The sequence below is a fragment of the Alligator sinensis genome, unplaced genomic scaffold (assembly GCF_000455745.1).
Source record: "Alligator sinensis unplaced genomic scaffold, ASM45574v1 scaffold758_1, whole genome shotgun sequence".
NCBI lineage: Eukaryota > Metazoa > Chordata > Crocodylia > Alligatoridae > Alligator > Alligator sinensis.
Window position 1 is genome coordinate 1066582 of NW_005842457.1, and position 19869 is coordinate 1086450.

The 19869-nt window shown below is 44.2% G+C and overlaps 1 protein-coding gene across 2 annotated transcripts in view; it reads left to right on the forward strand.

Annotated features, from left to right (window-relative positions):
• LOC102371325 (BRISC and BRCA1-A complex member 2) overlaps positions 1 to 19869 on the forward strand; it is a 217112-nt gene that overhangs the window by 10181 nt on the left and 187062 nt on the right. For both annotated transcript variants that reach the window (XM_025212347.1, XM_025212348.1), the window contains exon 3: positions 12321 to 12397. In XM_025212347.1, coding sequence (XP_025068132.1) covers positions 12321 to 12397 — 77 coding nt within the window. The remainder of the gene's footprint in view (positions 1 to 12320; positions 12398 to 19869) is intronic.

Genomic DNA, 19869 nt, shown 5'->3' on the forward strand with positions numbered 1-19869 from the left:
TTAAAAAAAAATCTTCCATCAGTTATCTTTCCTAAATTCTCTATGTTCCTTTTGGACTACCAGCTGTGGTGCTCGTCTTGCTGTGATGGAAAGAACTCTGTTGTTCTGAGGATGTGTTGATGCTGCACTGTGTGCTGTGGAAATACCTGTGCTAATTTTAAAGAAGGTGGTTTGGATACCTGAAACAGCTTAACTGTTGGCAGAGTGGTGCTTCTTTAGAGATACTTTGTGTGGGGGCCGAGGGGGAATCGAGGATCAGGAGTCCTCAGGAACGCTAGCTGGGGTTGCGGCTGCGATCCCGTGACGGGTAGATGGGTACTCTCTATCACCAGAGCAGATTTAGGCACAAACGAGACACGTATCAATTGGAAAAACAGAGGTAGCTTTACTTACACTGTAGAGTCGTATACAGCGCAGGCAATCGTAGTTGCAACAATTCTACTCTCTAATTGGTAATCGAGGAGCTCTTGTAGACCGGGTAGCTCGGGTCTAACTTGGGCATGCAACACGGAGGACACGTCGCAAGGCTTCGCTGACGGGGAGTCGTTGGCAGGTGATCAACCTGCCGGAGTTCCACTCCAGGGGGAATCGCGGAGTTCTCCAACTAGGGCGGAAACGCCCCTAACCTTTTATACGGCTAGCGAGCCAATTGCCAGCCGCCACATGGGAATAATTTAACATCGGCCAATCGTATTATGCAAATCTGCATTTCCTCGGCGGGAACTCTATCCATGCTGGAACTCTTCACCATGCTGAGACTTCCCCTGCCTTACCATGCCTTGTGCTAGAAAGTTCCACTGTGTTGAGGCACTGATCCAAATCAGCTCTGACACTTTGCATCTCACGTGTGACATTGCACTGTGCATTATAGATAGATGAAACCTGGCACTGATATAGGTTTCTAGGAAGAGGGAATGTATAACAAATGCATTTCAGCATGTACATTAAAAACAGAAGAAAAGTGGGGGCTGCATCAGGAAGAGAGTATGAGTTAAATAGATGTTGTAGGACTTCTTTTACAGTGTAGTTAAATAGTCCTATGATAAAAATATGTTTACCTAGGCCTTTATATGTGGTCTTAGTTTGTGTGATACGTTTTTCTAAAGCTAACTGCTTTCTTGATGGTGGTTTTTCAATAAAAAAGTTTTAGGGTTTGAAATGATTTGTTATGTAAAAAGAAATTGGGGGGGTTGGCTGCTACACTGAGTTTTGGTAGTAAACTCATTGGTGAAGATCAAATTAATGATTGCATAACTTTTGAAATAGTGTTTGAATAGGGTCTGTTGATAAACATTAAAAGGATCTAAAACTGCAGGTGATAGACCACTACTTCATAATGGATGAAGAATGCTTCTTTTTTAGTCTAATGTAAAAGTGGTAACATCCTTGGTCTGTTGATTTTTCTCAGACTTTTGAGTACACATTTGTGAAAAGTAGTAGCACATGTGCTACTACTACTTTAATGATTAAGAATTTGTAAACAACAACAATCATGAAAATGTGACGCACCAATTTGAGTTCCGTTTTATTTGCGGTAGAATTTTTCTACTGTGGAAGAGGGAAAGTGAACCAAAGCTTTATCAGCCGCAGAGAAGGCCATTCCCATGGGTTTCAAGGATTTGAGGCTGTGGTTCTGGGGGAACAAAACAGGATCGGGGGAGAGTGGAATCAAGGTTGTGTCCGTCTTGAAACTTCAGCCCCTGCTGAATTTACAAAATAAGAATATAATAATGCTAACCAAATGATGTCATATCTGGGGAGCTTTTTCCTTACTTTAGAGCATGTTAATTCATTTTATAATTCAGCCTGTCTGTATATTTTTTTTCTTTAATTTATTTTCCTCAAACTGTTGCTATCCCACTAATTTTAGGGGCATATTAACTTTTTGTATATGTACATAAATAAGTAGTATTATGGGGAGTTATAAATAGACACACACAATGATTTGTCACCTTTGCAAAGGACCAAACTCAGCTTTCATGTAATGTTAAAGGAAATGCAGACTACCTCAAGAAAGCCTTTCTTTGCTGATGACAAACTATTATTGTTATTTATTGGTATCACAACAGTTTAGAACATCACTGCTGTTATTCAGTAAATCTTCATTTACCAGTAAGAAACACTAATGCTATTGAATTTAATGTTTTATTAATGACAGGAATCGGAGTACTGTTGCTTTGAGTAAAATGACATTAAAGTATGTGCTAGGTCAAAGCAGCTTACAGTAATTTTATATTCAATTTAAATTTAACATACGATTTGTGTATGGTGCTTTGCTTGTCTGTGTGTGTTTGTTTGTTTTGCAAGGGTTAGCGTGCATATTTTACATAGTGTTCCACCCTCTCTTATTGAATAAGGGTTAACTGCATGTGAACAGGCAAGATAATCACTGACCTGCTATAAATACTTATTAGTAGATGAAAATCATGTGAGGTATGTATTAAAGTGGTCTTTCAGAATGATACCAGCAGGAGCTGGTAATTTAAGAATTATTGGGTCCTGGGTAGGGATGCACTGATAGAGATTTTGGGGGGGCCAATATTTAAGGAGGCATATCCGCCGATACCAATCCAATTTTCTGATACAGCTGCCTCCAGTTGGTCAGTCCATTGTGGTAGGAGGGGAGGGGGATGGGAAGGGGCGTGGGGGAGGCAGATCAACACCCCCCACGGTGAGGGAGGGGACAGGGGCAGGCACTGCTGAGGTGGGGCAGGAAAGACGGAGCTGTGGCAGGGAAGGTGGCTCCTGCCACCGCCTACACCCTGAGAGGGCACGAGGGGGCGGGGGGAGAGGCTCTGAGCCCAGCCCCTGCCAAGAAGAGCTCTGTGCAGCCCCGGCTGCAGCCTGTCCTGCCCCACCCTGCCCTGCCCCATGCAGATCCAGGGGGCACACACCCCCATGCCCTCCTGGGGTGCAAGCAGCGGTGGGAGCCATGCCCACCCCACCCGGGCAGCGCCTACCCCTGTTCCTGCCCCCTCCCTCAGCATGGGGGGAGATGATTTGTCCCCCTGCCCCTCCCTTTCTACCACAATGGACTGACCATCTGGAGGCAGCCCTGCATGCTGCTGGCTCTGCTCCTGGCTGCCTGAGTGCTGCGCTGCAGCTGCACACAGTACAAGCTTTTATCGGCCAAATTATTGGCCCCATTGGGCCGATATCTGATACAGAAAATCTTCTTTATCTCGGTACTGATCCAATATCAGACTGATGTATTGATGCATCTCTAGTCCTGGGCCCAAAGAGCATGAAGTGCAGAGGTGATTGCCTGGTCCACCACCTATGATAGAAAATTGCCAATATTAGCTATGTAACCAAATATCTAAAAGGCACAAATCAAATACAAGGGGGGGAAAAAAAGCCTTGTAGGATTGGACTGGCGTTGCACCCTTCCCTCTGTGGCAGTGGTGGCATAGGTCCTTCAACAGGTACCAGGGTGCTGCTGGTTCTGCCTGCTCTGACTGAGCTGTGCCTACAGAAAAACAGCAAGGATATTAGCTTCCAGATTCATAAAACTCTGGGCCTGGGCCCTGTTGGCCCATTCATTAATCCACTTCTATGTCAGTTTACCAAAATGTTTTTGTTTTTCCCCAGTCATGTCAAGGCAGAAATACCAGTAGAATTATGGTATAAATTCTCAGCCACGTGTAACAGATTTGTGTGGCAGTCAGAAGTATGATCTGGCTCACCTCAGTTACTGTCAGTGCTGTTCTAGTAGCAGCCTTGAAACTGACTAGGTTTTGCCAATTTCAAGGCCATTATGAGAGACAACAGGAACAGTATAAGCCAGGGATGGGCAAAGTACTGCCCAGGGGCTGGATCCAGCCTGCCAGGCAATTCCATCTGGCCCATGGGGCCCTTCCATAAGCCCTCTAAGCCCTGACCCTTGCTGCCCATCTGCAAGCCAGCATCTCCTTGTAGGAAGTGCAGCTCTGGTTAGGCAACCACCCCCCATGCCAGCCTAGCCTGACCCATCCCAGCCTGACCCACCCCAGCCTCGAGCCAGGGGGGCACTATTTTGAGCTATTATGCAATCAATTGGACCAAAAACATTTTTTTTTAAAAATGAAAATAAGTTATAGTAGATGTTTGATTGAGTTATTCATTGTTTAAGTATGACTTCTGTTTCAGTTTCAATGTGGCACTTGTCCTCCCAAGAAGGAGTACTTCTGGGACAAGGGGAGGGACTTTTGGTGGCAAAGGTTGGGGTGGGACTTCTGGTCCCAAGATGGCGACCAGGGGGTAGGGTATCTGTCAAGGGGTGGAACTACCTTTGCAGCCCTCAACAGCTCACCAAAACACATTAAGTGGCCATCCAGCTGAAATAATTGCCCACCCCTGGTATAAGCTCATCAGGAAGGTTGTGAAAACCTGAGACCAGTGTATTACTGCACAAATTAGCATACATTCTTAAATTGACATAAACGGTGCCTTTTAACAGTTAAATCAATGAGTTTCCCAAATGCTTTAATTAAGTAGCTGTCCACCTTACCCACAACTGTCTTGAGTGGCTTGTATTGTACCAGCATTGTGTAATTATAGGATTCAAAATAAATAATGTTGTACCTACACTGCAATACTGTAAGGGTGACTGCAGTACAATGTAGAGATACCCAAGTTAGCTCTAAACCAGGTAGCTCAGGTACAAGTAACAGTTTAGTTGTGGCACCATAGAGCACAGATAAATCAACATTTTTTTTTCAACTTGTGCTAACATTTGTGCTTCCAGTGCTACTGGTTTCCAAGCTAGTTTGTTTAAAGCTAGACAGCCACAATACACTACATTACAGCCACTGTTGACTTCAGAGTAGTTGCACGTCATGATGCGAGTTAATTTTTTGCATCCAAAATGGGATTGAATTTTATGCACTACTAGTCTCTAGCCCAGGGGTAGGCAAAATGCGAGCCACATGAGCAACCAGGTCATTCTATCTGGCCCACAGGGCCCCTAAAAAATTTAGAAAATTCAATATTTAGCTGCCCCTGACTACCTGTCATGTGGCCCTTGATGGCTTGCCAAAACTCAACAGGTACCAGGGTGCCTGGTAAGCATCCCTCTGCCCAAAATAACTGCCCGCACCTGCTCTAGCAATTTATTTTGGTGGGCATCCGTACTTCAGAAGGATCCTTCACAGTGCTTCTTGGTTGACTCAGTTGAAGGCTTTCATGAGGTCAAAGAAGCCTATGTAGAGAGGTTTATGTTGTTTCCAGCATTTTTCCTGCAGCTGACGAGCAGTAAAGATCATTCAGTTGTGCCTCTTAGTGCCATAAACCCACAATGAGATTCCAGGAGGAGCTCTTCAGCAAGCGGAAGGAGATGGTTCAGGAGGGTTTTTGCAATGATCTTTTGCCTGCTCCATGACCGTATGAGAGTAGTGGTTCTCAGTAATGGATCTTTCACAGGTCCCTTTGAGTTTAAGATGGGAGTTAAGCAAGGTTTCATCATAGCTCCAACACTCTTCTCGATATTTCTTACTGGGATGCTACATCTGACCACTAACAAGCTTCCAGTCAGAGTGGACCTAACTACCAAATGGGTGGTAAGCTATTTAATCTTAGGTGACTCTGAGCCAAAACCAAGACCACCCTGACCTCAGTCACTGAGCTCCAGTATGTCAATGATGCTGTAGTGTATGCTCACTCAGAAACAGACTTTCAGGCAATTGTCAGTGTTGGAAGATCGTGACATCAGATCCGAAACCAAGCTCAGGGTTTATCAAGAAGTTGTGATCACCTTCCTGTACAGAGCTGAGATGTGGACAACATACAAGAGACACCTCAAGTCGCTGGAGAAGTATCATCCACCGCCTGTGGAAGATCTTTCAAATCCAGTGGGAAGACGGACAAACCAACATTAGCATCCTCTTGCAATTAAATACCGTGAACATCGAGGCCATGATCATCTGACATCAATTTTGCAGGGCTGGCCACATCATCCAGATGTCCAACTCCAGACTCCCAAAGCAAGTTTTACTCTCCCAGCTCAGTGAAGGCAAATACTCAAGAAGAGGGCAGAGAAAACTCTTCAAGGACATCCTGGAGGCCAACTTGAAAAATGCAGCATTAACATCAATTCATGGGAGGCTATTCCCCAGGACCACCTGTAAGGATCTCAGTACTTTGAAACCTCACAATGACAACAGGAGATGGAGAAGTGGGAGTGGCAGAAAGTGTGTGTCATGGACTGAATCAAGAATCCAGAGCCACCCACCCTGCACAGAAACACATGCCCAAGTTGCAGCAGAGTCTGTTGATCCTGGATCGGCCTTGTCAGCCATCTTTGGACCCACAAATAAGGTAATCATCCTCAGTTGTGAGGGATTGCCAGTGACCCATTACACCACAGTTATAAAGTTTCTTCTCTTACCACTTCTGGCTGAATTTCCATTTCTAAGCATTAGACAAATTGCTCATGCTGGTTGCATTTTCAAAAGAGAAGAATCTTTTAAAATGTCAACAATGTAGTGTCCCAGTTTTGGCTTGCACAAAAATGCTACTGCTCTCTTTCACATGCATACTTTCAGTTCAACAATAGTATTATGTTCAGTGAACCCATGAAAGAATGGACATTTAAAGAGCAACACAGTCTTAACTATGCTCTCTCAAGACTACATGCTAATTTATTGCCAAATTATTAAGCAGTCTTATAACTATGAACCTTTCATCTTTACATGCTATGACCCAGAACAATAAAATAAAATAATAATAATTTCAGCTGATTTATCAAAATACATGCTTCAACATATTTATGATTTTGTTAATCTGATTCTGACAGTCTCCGTTACTAAATAATTATTTAGTGTACACTTCATTGATTGTTTGGTTTTTTTTTTTTTATTTGGTTTGTTCCAGTATTTAGGAGCCTCAATCAAGGATTGAGATCCCACTGTGTTAGGCACTGTACACATGCAGAAGAAAAAAATGGTCCCTGTCCTATAGAGTTTGTATAATTTCACTTGACTAGTTAATATATTGTTATGCTTGTCCTTTGCAATATGATCTGTAGCTTTTTCATGTACATGTTGAAAATTATTGTGTTTCCTAGCTGAAAGTGAATCTGTGTAGAGACACATCAGTGTTTTCTTATGTTTAAGTGTTGTGAAAGCACTGGGTTAACGTTTGGAGTGTTGTATCAGGATGGATATGAATGTTGCCTTAATTTATTTTGTTGTTTTTATTATGTGCATAGTTGTGAAGAGACGCTTTTTAGCCACCTGCTTGGAGCAGAGCAGGAAGCTGGGGACTACGCACAAACACGCTCGGACACAGTTGCTTCTGGGAACCACTCCTTGGGCTTGGGGCCTGTGATGGGGGGCAGGGAGATGAGGTGGTGGCAAACCCCGCCAGACAGCACAGACCATATGAAGCTGTGGGCAGCAGCGCAGGTGAGGGGCTTTTCCAGCCTGCTGCAGCTGCTGACATGCTGGGAGGGATGGAGCAGACCTAGCTGTGGGTACTAGTCCTTCCTTCCCTTGCCTCTTCAATTTAAATTCGTGGGCATTTTTTGTTTAGAAGCATCCTAACTGAATTTGCAAGGCTGCTGTTAATAGGCAAGATGCTGAGGAACAATGTAAGGAACATTAATGAGGTGCAAAAAATGGAGAGCAGGGTATTTTTGTATAAGTATGGTAGATATGCAGGTTTTGCTTCATGTTTAAGTGTGTGTGAAAGGGGCGAGAGAGAGATTCTGGCATCTTTATCACTAACTCAGTAAAACCTGAACGATGCTAATTTAGCTTAGTAGGATAAGTATCTTTATTCTTATCTTTTTTATTGAGATCTGTGGCAACAGTAGCTAGATGCAGGCATTCTTTTTTGCTCATCAAGGCATGGTCTAGCTTCAGGAGAGAGGACAATTCCTCATTTTCTTAAATTTACCTTGTCCTTGATGTAAAGTTGGAGTGTTGTAACCTCTCTTGTTCTTAAAGATCTCTGTCCTAAATCTAGAGGTTTGTTGAATAGCCATATGATGGATATTATTGCTCATCATCTTCCTATTCCAGAATGTGAATTTTTTCTCAGTGCTTTATCTTTCACTAAATATTTTTAAGAAGACTTATTATGTTGTTTTCTTCAATATGGGAGCCTCCTTTAGCCTGGCACCTCCAATGCGATGTCTGATAACTAGGGGTCTACTTAAATTGCAGTGAGACAACGCAATTTTCAAGGCTTGGTTGTGGCACAAAGCCAAATGCATGGGCATTTCCCGGTGACCCTGCCCTTCACCACTGATTGGCAGAGTCATACCATATAATTTAACAGCAGATTCTGTAAAAAGTAAATTATATCATATAATTTATCATATTGTTACAAATCTAAATATGACATCTAAATTTGAATATATTATAAATGTAAAATTATATACAATATGCCTGTATAATTGAAGGTTATATCATCAGTTTATCTGTCCAGAGTAAGAGATGGTATATGTTGGAGATGCTTATATGCCCCAAGTGCAGCCTGGAAGAAAGTCCAAGGGCCTCAACCTATTTTCTTGCTGTTCTGTTGAAGGAATATACTGAGACAAGTCTACAGCCAACATGGCATATACTGCCTAAGATGGTTGTAGTTATGCCACTGGATAGGGATATAAATAGGGATATAAATATCATTTAAAAAAAAAAATCCATTTAACCTCTTCTAATTATATCGGCGAAACCATTAACTGATAACATATACTTAGTCCTGGCCTGAGGGTGGTGGAGTGCAGAGCCTCAGAGCTGGCACCTACCCTGCCACAGGAGAGGGGCCGCAGCCACCTGCCTGGAGCAGAGCGGGGAGCTGAGGACCATGCACAGACCTGCTTGGACACAGTTGCTTCTGGGAACCACTCCTCGGGGCCTTTGACGGGGGGCAGGGAGATGAGGTAGTGGCAAGCCCTGCCAGATGACACAGCCCATGTGAAGCTGTGAGCAGGTGAGGGGCTTTTCCAGCCTGCTGTAGTTGCTTGACACACTGGGAGGGATGGAGCAGACTAGCTATGGGTACTAGTCCCTCCTTACCTTGGCTCTCTCCCTCCCCTTCTTGTTCCTCCTCCCTCCTACACTTCTTATTTAAACATTTAACCTTTCACATCCCTACTGTATAGAGGATCAGATCCTATAGGATCATAACCTAACTATGTATTGTCCTGCCCATATGCATGTAGCTAAGTGCCAGCATCACTGGTATGCCACAATAGTTCAAGACAGTAAGGGGAGGGTGCTTTATGCCTCTACTCACTTGCATTAGCATGCTGGATGGGATACATGCATGTTCAGTTTTACAGTTTGTTTATTCCTCTTGAACTTCATGGTGGAAGCTCATGTGACAAATTATTTCCATACATACAACCCTTTAATGTCAACTTCAAAAGCATGTAAGCACTTGTCCCATTGTGAAAATTATTTAAAAGTTTAGTTTTTCCATTAGACTTTTTTATCAAAATTCTGAATTGTCTTATGCCCCCTCCCCTTACTTTTAGTGAAAAGTAACTCCCTCCCTTCAGGTAGACCTCCATAGAATTTTTGCTTGGTTACTTCAGCCAATTGCAGTTTATGAAATCTCTTGTGCAGACTCGTCAAAGAGGGTAATTTGGCAAGAAATGACTGTAAATGCTGTCACTTTCCATCACTTCAAGACCAGTAAAATTTAAAAACATCCCAAGTGGAATGTAATAACCTAGGAAAAATACTGTGTGTTGCTTTTAGGGACTTGATCATTAGATCAGGCTTTTATTTTAATGTAAAGTATATTACACTTCCCTTAAGTATTTCCAAATAGAGTAGTGCAATGGAAGACAAGATTGTATTTTCAAAAGCATAAGTTTTTGTGCATGTTAAAAGATACCAAAATATGTTACTTTAATGTCATCTGAAGAGGTGATGAACCTTATGAATTGTGGTATTTCACAATAAATTGATGTTGTATATGAACTTAATGATGAGTTACTTTGGAAGCTTCTGGGCCAGAGGAAAAAAAAATAGGCTTAGTCCTGGAAGGTGTGCAGAAATAACGTGGTGATGGGTAACACTATAAAGATTTGGAAATAGAGGGTAAAACTGTAATAATCAGAACAGAGCAGAGCTACTATTAAGTTGCATCTACAACTGCGTATTAGGGGTGCACCAATAAAGATTTTTATGGCCAATACCTATGGGCAGTTATTAACCAGCCCTATCAGCCAATATTGATCTGATAACCGATATGCAGCCTGGCAGCTTGGAGACCAGTGCCTGGATGCTAAGTCTATTGGGGGGGGGAAGGGCGGGGCAGATAGCAGCCCCCACAGTGAGGGAGGGAATGGGGCTGGGGCAGGGGCAGGCACTGCCCAGCTAGGGTAGGGTGGGGCACAGTACAGATCCATGAGTGGCTTGTGTATGAGGGCAGCTCTCTGCCCCTGCACGTGCCCCTAGGGCAGGCATGGGTGGCATGTCCCCCCGGATTTGTGCGCGGGCCAAGGGTGGGCTCGGGGCCAGGGGCTGTTGGCCTTTCCGGGGGGGGTAGGCCAGGGTTGCGCTTGGAGTGGGAAGGGCAGGGCAGGTGGTGGCGGTGCTGAGAGGGGCCTATGGTGAATTTTGGGGTGGCTATAGTTCCCTCCCAGCTCTGCTGCCACCTGCCCCACCCCTGCGTGCCCCAAGTGCAGCCCTGGCCCAGCACCCTGCTGGAAAAAGGTCAATGCAGCCCCTGGCCTCGCCTGTAGTGGGCTGCCCACCCTTGCCCAATGCACAAATCCAGGGGCACTTGCCTCCCCCGGGGGTATGCTCAGTGGCGGGGAGCTGCCCCTGGATGAAGTTTAGAGCCATGGCCTGGTAAAGGTTGGAAACTGTTGTTCTAGCAGGACTGTTGTATTGTTAAGGAGTAGATAGTACACAGAAACACCCCCCCCCCCCACACACACACACACACCCCTTCCTTACCCACAAACTTACTGGCTGGACGCTGCTCTCCAAGGTGGCGGACTGCATCCCTGGCTACATGCATGCTGTGGCTGCGCGTGTGAACGTGGCATTTATCAGTGACATTATTGGCTACATTGGCCAAAAACAGCTGGGAAAGTCAATTTTCCTTTTATTGGTGCCGATCCGATATGGACCTATATTATCAGTGCACCTCTGCTGCATATACATAATGAAACAGAGTTCATTTCTGTCTTGGTGTTCTCACCTGTTTCAAGTAAAGTAAGTATTAAAAGACAAAAACCAAAAACAAAAAAAACAAAACAAAAAAAGAACTCCAAACAAATGTGATATTCTTTGTCTTCACCTACACTGAAATGCATCCTGTATGCCCCACCCCAGAGCCTGATTCCACTCTTATCATAAGCAGTGATGACAAATCTGTTGATCTAACTCCTCTAAGTGAAACAGTATCAGATCAGGAGCTACCTGTGGGTGCAAGTAAGGTTAGATAACAAATGTAACATGCAGAACAAAAGTAAATCTGAAGCCACTGTATGCCATTGAACTAATTTTGAAACTGAGTAAAAATGCGGAAGGGTTTAGGGAGACGAAGTGGGTTTTTGAGGAGAAATGGATGTATGTATCATTATTAACATGTCAGTGGGGCAGTTACTAGACAGTATTTGCTCGCTTCTGTTGAAAGACTGGTATAATTTGGCACTTAGGCAGTATTTCTTGTGGCATAGGATCAGCCACCCCGTGCTCTCTGTCGTAGTTTGAAACTTTTGTTTATGCGTGGTCCAGTGGTTTATCTTTGCCCCACGGCAGTAGCCTGAGTTGTGTTCTAGGTTCAGCTGCTGATCTGATGTGTGAGCTAACAGACATTAGTTTATCTTTCCTATTATTTCTTTTGTCTCCTCTTTCTTCACCTGTAAAATTGATTTTTTTTTTTAAATGTTTGTAAATTACAGTACTACTTTTATTTAGATTCAGAGCTCATCTCAGTTTCCTGAATGATGAGGACAAGGAGTACAAGGCGTCCATACCGTGGAGCCAGTTGGGAAGAATCAGTTGTTTCTGTAGTATGTGAGTTAGCAAGCTTGGTGAGTTTGGTTGTTTAATTATTGCTGTGAGGTGTTTCAAATCAGGAAGATGTTGTTGGAAGAAGTTTTTTTTGCCTCAGAGTTGGGGAGAAGCTGCTGATTATTGGGACAGACCTTGATGTTTCAAATAGTTGTGAGAACCTATGAATTGCAGGTACCTCCAAGATTAGGCTAGTTCTTCCATCCCCATTGAACTTCGTTTTCCAGAAGTGCGAGAAGCTGAATGCCTTCAGTCTTCTCATAAATTCTTTACTACATCAGCCATTTGTACATTATCCAACAGTGTAACTGTCTGCTTTTATTTCTGTTTAGAAAATCCTTCTCTTGTTTTGATTTTTAGCTGTACATCCTTGACTCCAGGACCCAGCTGTGATCGGTTTAAGCTGCATATCCCGTATGCTGGAGAAACACTGAAATGTAAGTTAAATGGATTAATATCACCTTTTCTCCATTTCCATCTCACCCCTTTTTCATCACCTACAATGGTTGGCTTCCTATTTCCCAGTGTTTTCAACTTTGTTTAATTGCAAGTCTCATGATGATTGGTGTCATCTTAAGGTTCAGCCTCTGGAGTAATTGGAATATGTGAGCATCTCCAATTTCTAGCCTTCATGGATGCAGAGAAAATGTTGAAAACATGAACCCTAAATCCCAGAAGGCGCGCACAGATTGCAATTGCTTTGTATTGACAATACATTTTCTCTTCTAGCAAGACGGTTTCTTTTTTTTAACTATGATTCAACTAATAAAAAGTTAACGTTTCTGTGATGTAGTAGGGGAATCTAACTGGCAGCTCATGCTAGGTGGAACAGGAATTTAGTTTTACTGTTGTGCTAGTTGCAAAGGTGATTTAGTATTATGATTTTAAATCTTCCTTTCTATAAGCTGTGTCCTACAGATGCTGATATGTTTGCCCACTGTTAAAATTGTATTTAGTTCTGAGGATTTGATGCAAAAGTGTTTCCTTTCATGTTTTTAGAAGGCAAGAAATAATTTTTCTCACCTTTTGAGCTGCTATTCAATTGCACAAGAAGAATATAAGAGCTTGGGAGGAGCAGCATTTAGAACAATAATAGCTTGCTGTTCTGTCTTGGCTATAAAATGCTTATAAAAATCCGCTTTGTCTTTTCATGGTGGTAATTTTGCTTCCATAAATTTATCTGGTTTGGGAATACAGCTTTCTCATGCATTTTCATGTACTGATGAAAGGAGGTAGAACATCAATCCTTAAAATTTAACTGTGTATCATTTCTATACTGTCCGTCTCTGCCCATTTCACATTTTTGCTTTTATTTATGGCAAGTTTCGCTTGTCTGACACTCATGATACCCAATTACATTTTCAGTTGATAATTAGAGGTCAGTAACCTCAGGTGGTAGTCAAATGGCAGAAAAATAATACATATCTTGTGTAGATAACATGTTAGTTTTTGCCTTTAAAAAATTTATTACTCTGGTAGTTGTACCCAGTTAGTGTGTATTTGTGTGAGAGAGTTTAAATGCTGAGAACTTCATTGTACTTCAGTGTACATTAAAACATTTTCTCTGGTTATATGTTGCATTCAAAGCCATATACTTTTTAGGTTCAGGTGCGCTGATATATCAGTGCCATATTGGATTGGCACTGATAAAAGAAAAATTAACATTATTGGCTTTTTTCGCAAGTGTAGCCAGTAATGTCACCGATAAATATAATATGGCCCCTGGGCTCTGTGTGCATGTGCGCAGCTGCATGCATACATGTGGCCAGGAATGCAGCTGGCAGGGTGGAGAGCAGTGCCCTGCAGTAAGTCTGTGAAGGCAAAAGGGCATAGGGGAGGGAAAGGGTGTGGGGGGGGCAGGTCGAGGCCTCCAAAGTGAGGGAGGGAGTTGAGCTGGGAGTGCTGCCCAGCCAGGGCGGTGAATGGGACCCAGGGCAGGGAGCAGGAAAAAGCTGCAGGTGGCTCATCCAGGAGGCACGGGGTGGGGGTGTGGAGTGGGGACAACCCCCTGTCGCTGCATGCACCCCCCAGGGGAGTTATGGGGGGGCATGTGCCCTCCCCCCCCGCCAGATTTGTGTGCAGGGCAAATATGGGCTGCTTGCTCTGGGCTCTCCTGCCTTTGTTTCTGGGTCTCTGTGTTGGCTGCATGTCCGCTGTCCACCCGGCAGCAGTGGGAGTAGTGAGTTGTGCCTCCCGCTGCTGCTGTGTGGACAGGGGATGCACAGCCTATGGGGAGTCCTCAGGGCAAGGAGAGACTCGAGACTCGCAGAGAGCCCTGAGCCCACGGCGAGCAGCCCGCATCTGCCCTTGCCCCACTTGGCTTCTCTCTGGTTAAAAGCACCCTCATGCTTAAAAATGGTGGCGGTGCTTGAACTAAAGCTCTTTTGAAAGCTCTTTTGAATGGGCAGAGACGGACAGTACAGAAATGATACACAGTTAAATTTTAAGGATTGATGTTCTACCTCCTTTCATCAGTACATGAAAATGCATGAGAAAGCTGTATTCCCAAACCAGATAAATTTATGGAAGCAAAATTACCACCATGAAAAGACAAAGCGGATTTTTATAAGCATTTTATAGCCAAGACAGAACAGCAAGCTATTATTGTTCTAAATGCTGCTCCTCCCAAGCTCTTATATTCTTCTTGTAAGCACTGGATTACTGATACCCTGGACAAGCCACCCACTGCTCTGTCCTGCTTCCTGCCCTGGGTCCCATTCACTGCCAGGGCTGGGCAGCACCCCCAGGCCTAGCCCCTGCCCCACTCCCTTCCTTACTGTGGAGGCCTCGCACACCTCCCCTTCACAGACTTATCAGCAGGGCACTGCTCTCCATGCTGCCTGGTTGCATTCCTGTAGATTAGTTATCGGATCAGTATTGGCCGATATGGCTGGTTAATAATCAGCCATCAGTATCAGCCAAGAAAATCTTTATCAGTGCACCCCTACTTTTAGGAATGCAAACGCCACAACTAAGATTTTTGTATTACTGGAAATATTTTAATTGTAAGTTTTCACATACAGAAAATCTGCCTTTCCAGGACTGCTCCCTGAAATCTTTTATTTTTTTTCCATGTTATGATTATAGTTCAGCTAGGTTTTACCATTACTGTTGAGTTCTGAAGTGTGCATTTAATCTGCTGTCCTCAGGAGTCGTCATAAAAATGTTCATAGGTCTTTGTAGAGAGGGAAAAAGTAGAATTCCAGAGATATCCCAAAGCACATAAAAAGATGATAGATCCACGGTGTGAAAATACTCATATTTTCTAACTCATCAATATGTGATGGTACTTTTTCCATAGTGTATACAGGTGACAACTTTGCCAGGTAGCATTGCTTACTTTTGTAAGTACTGACCTCTATGTCTAGAGAAACATCAATTTCCAACTAAAGTTAAATAAAAGAATTCTTCAGTATCCAGGGTGGTAAATTCAACCCATTTGAAGTCTTGATCAGTCTATTTCCTTACACTAAGTGCCATAAACTAATGCTGAAGACCTATTTTAGCCACATCAGGTTGCACTGAAGGAGGTTTGAAGTGTGACAGCAGGACTGAGAAAGTATATTCCCACAGAGATGGTGAAAACAATCTCCCTAGTGTATTGTATTACATTACATTATGAGGACTGAAGAGTCCTGTTTTCAAATAAACACATTAAGGGAGAAAAAAGCTTGATTGTTCTTTAAATGTTGAGAGGCCAAAGTTGTTCTTGATTTATGAAGGAAACTTAAACAAAGCATGAGAAAAGTGGGATATTCAAAGAACATAGTGATTTAAATAAAGTTAGTAAGCCAAGGTTTAAGAGTGTACCTAGATCCACTCCTTCTGCTTACCTTTGTAGAGCAGGGGTGGGCAACTAGTTGAGCCAGCGGGCCACATGGGGCATGTTGATGAGCTGTCATGGGCCAGGTCAGCACTACCTCCTCCCTCCTTGCAAAATAACTCACCATAACTCCCTATATGGGATCGGACTGTGGGCAAGCAGGGAGCAGGATGTGTGGGTGAGGCTGGTGTCACGGGGCAGGGAGTACGAGGCCGGGGCATAGCTCCCATTTTGCAGGCAGGGACATGCAGGATTGGGGCCCAGAGCAGAGGTATGATCCACTACTTGCATGCCCCTGCCTTGTACGCATGTGTTGGGAGGGAAGGGGCACCTGGGCACTAGGTCCTGGGAACCAACTGGGGGTTGGGGGAGGCAGGAAGAATGTGCAGCAGAGATCACCCGGGTGGTGTGTTCTGCAGCTGCCCCCAGCGGTGCTCCACATAGGGCCAATCCCTGTCTGCTCTCACCTGGGGCAACCCGCACCATGCTCCCACCCATGCCTGCTGGCCCAGCCCCAGCCAGCATTCACAGCTTACTGATGTGGCTGCAGCTGCCCAGGTGCTGCTCAGCTCCCCCTTCCTCCAGTGGCTCCTCCTCCTGCTCCTGTCTCTGCTGTTCTCCTCTGGGTGGGGAGGAAGCTTCAGCTGGGTGGCTGCTGCCCCAGTGTGCAGGGCTCCGGGTTCAGCTTCCATTTGCCTTCTACCCACTCATCCGCCTGCAGGTGACTGGTCCTTGCGCTGGGAGGGCGGAATGGGTAGAAGGCAGCCTGGAGCTGGAGCCAGAGCCCTGTGTGCTGGGGCAGGAGCTGCCTGGCCGCAGCTTCTCCCCTGCCTAGAACGTTGCAGCAAGAGGAGGAGCCGCCACTGGGGCAGCAACCGGGCGTCTTCAGTCACATCAGGAGCAGCCCTGCTGGAAGCTGTGCATGCTGGCCAGGGCTGACAGGCATGGGCAGGTGTGCAGCGCTGGCTGCCCCAAGTGGGGCTTGGCCTTATGCTCAGTGCCACAGGGGCAGCCATGGGCTGGATCCAGACAGTTGGTGAGTTGAATCTGGCCTGCATGCTGTATTTTGCCCACCCCATTGTAGAGTATAGCTTGAACTTTGCCATCCAGTATAGAACTACCTGCAGATCAACCTTTCTGCCACCCCCTTATGTTCCTAGTTTTCATGCTTTTAAAAACAACCAACAGAAGGGGGAAGATGCCCAACAACTATTGACCCAAACATAATTGTGTTTTTAACCTTCATTCAACTTGAAAACGGAAAGTGATGAAAAATTAGATTTTTTTTCAGAGGCACGTAATTTAATATTATTAGTTACTGAACTAGTGTTCCTGACGTTACACATTTGAAACATATATGAATCATTCAAATTATAACATGGTATTATTGCTCTAAGAATAAAGACCCATGCCAGGAGGCATAAGAAATGTTCTATAACATAGTATTTTATAACTCAGTTTGTGACCATAGTGGGGGAAGGCCCCAACTGTAGGCAAGCAAAAATCTGTAAAAACTACATGCAACCTGTTGCCAGATATGTTTGTTATCTTTTAAGAACAGAATAATTCTGTAAAGGAAGGCTGCAAAATGTGGCAGTAGAAAAAAGGTTGCCCAAAATGTCCAGGATCTCCACTGTGTGGTCTTTAATGTACAGTGCAAAGTATAGACTAGAGTGTCTAGTTCCTCTGTGGTTTGTGCTACATCCTCTTTACAACAGATTAGGTTTTTGCAGATCATCAATCATAACTGCCGCCACTCTGCAAATACTCTGGTACTTTGTTCCAACGTCCTGAATGCTGTTGGTCTACTTCTTTAGGGAAGTGTAGCTGTACAGTCAGTCTTGTTTTCCTTAGCATCTGGAAATTCACTATTGTTCTCAAAAAAGGGGAAAAATATACTTGTAACATGCTCAGTAGATAGATGACAGCCAGTAACTTAAAGCCATGGTTTTCTTAGCTTCGGTAACATTAACCACCTAGCAATTCAGAAGGGCCTGTCCTATGATTAAAGTATAATTTTATTTTATTTTTTTCTTGAGTTCCAAGTAGGGATTTATTCTGTTCTTCAGACTTCACATTTGGTTCATTTTTGCTTTTAGTACTTATATGCTCTGTCATTACCCAGAACTTTGATACCAGATGCAATTATAACTTGGGGACCACCAGATTGCTTTTTCATACTTCATTTAAGAGAGGTTTTTACATTGGAGAAAACTTTGTTATACAAAGGTATAAAGTTAAATAATTTTGCTCATGCCATATGTGTGTTTTTTCTAATGGCTAAAAAAAATTGCAAATACTAGTTTTAAAAAGAGATACACAGGTCATCATCTTCTGCAGGGAGAAACTCTCTCTCTGTGTGCTTTAATGATCATAAAAAAAGAGTATGTGTGTTGATGACTTGCACACCAGGCTTAACCACTTCATGAAAATGAATTAAAACTTTATCAGAGTCACCTCAGGCCTTCATTCTGTCAGTGTTCCATGCAGTCCCCTTAAACTCCATACAGTTTGTCTCAGCTGGGTCTGGTTAACTGTCACAGAGTTTTCCCCAAGGGGTGGCTTGCTTGGAACCACTGTGGGCTTTTCTGGCCTCTGAGAATGCCCCTGAAGCTAACCTACGTGTGGCTTTTAGGGTGGGGAGGAGCTCTGGCTCTTTCTCATCCTGAGACCCTGGCCTTTAAGTAGTCCCTGACCCTCCCTGGTGCCTGTAGCCCTGACTCAAGGAGCTAACTTTCAATTTAGCTCCTGAGAAAAGGACTTGGTCTCTTGTTTGGGAGAATAAGTGCAACCCACATTCAAAGGCCACAGAGTAATAAGACAGTCTACCTTCCAAAGAGGGGTTTTCTCTTCAGTCTGCCCAGCCAGAAGCCCCAAAGCTGCTCAGCTAGTCTCTCATTTAAGGCTAACTTCAATAGCCAAACACTCTTCTTGTTCACCTTCCCCTGTTCATTGCAGTGCTCATTTCCTTCAGCTTCCTTAGAGCCTTTTCAATATCACCAGGAATCCCCTCTATGTCAATGTGCCAGCAGAGCTGTGCAAGCTTTTGTTGATGCTAGAGGTCCATCTTGTCTTCTCCTACATGTAAACAGGTTCCTGTTATTAAAGAGCTAACAGGGAGTCTAACTCTTCTTTCCCATATACTAGCGTTACAGGTAAACTGAAGCACCCAACATTATACAAACATGAATACATTTAAAACAGAAATATTACAATAAATCCCATAAGCTAAAAGGTGCAGCAGTTTGAAAAAAGGTAAAATGCATCAATTCTGGATTAAATAAGTCTGTGGGTACCTGTAGTAATTTGCATATGTTTATTGCAAGGTCACTGCTTTCATATTTGCTCCTTATTTTCATGTGCTCAGGGAGAACAGGGTCTGACAGTAAGGAGAGTGGGGGAGAAAGGTCTTCAAGAGGAAGAAGATGGGGGCAGAGGGCAAGGGTGCTACCTAATTTCCCCCCCCCCCCCCCGGGGGTCCTCCATTACCCCCCCCCCCCCCAGTTTATTTTCCCTGCTGTAGTGGTGGGAGGGGGATAATTTTAGGCAAACCTTTTAATAATTAGATTCTGTACCTGGAAGAATTATAACATTTATAAATCTTTCATATAGGGAATCTAATTATTGGGTATTCATCTTATATTCAAGTAAATATGGCATAACACAGGCAGGCGGCTCGTCTGGGGATGGGAGGGGGGACAGCTCCTCGCCACTGCATGCATCCCTGGGGGAGGCATGGCGGGGGCATGTGCCCCCTGTATTTGTGTATAGCATGAGAGTGGGCTGCCTGCTGTGGGCTTGGGGCTGCACAGGGCTCTTCCTGGCAAGGAGGCTGGGCCAAGTCAGCATTTGGGTGAGGCGGGGGTGGCTATACTACAGGGAATTTTCAGGTGGCTGTAGCCTACTCTGTAGGCACTCCTAGTGCTGCTGCCACCTAGTTTCATAGGTGGTAGGGTCAGAAGGGACCTGAGCAGATCATCAAGTCCGACCCCCTGCCATGGCAGGAAAGAGTACTGGGGTCAAATGACCCTGGCAAGGTGTTTATCTAACCTCCTCTTAAAGACCCCCAGGGTAGGAGCCAGCACC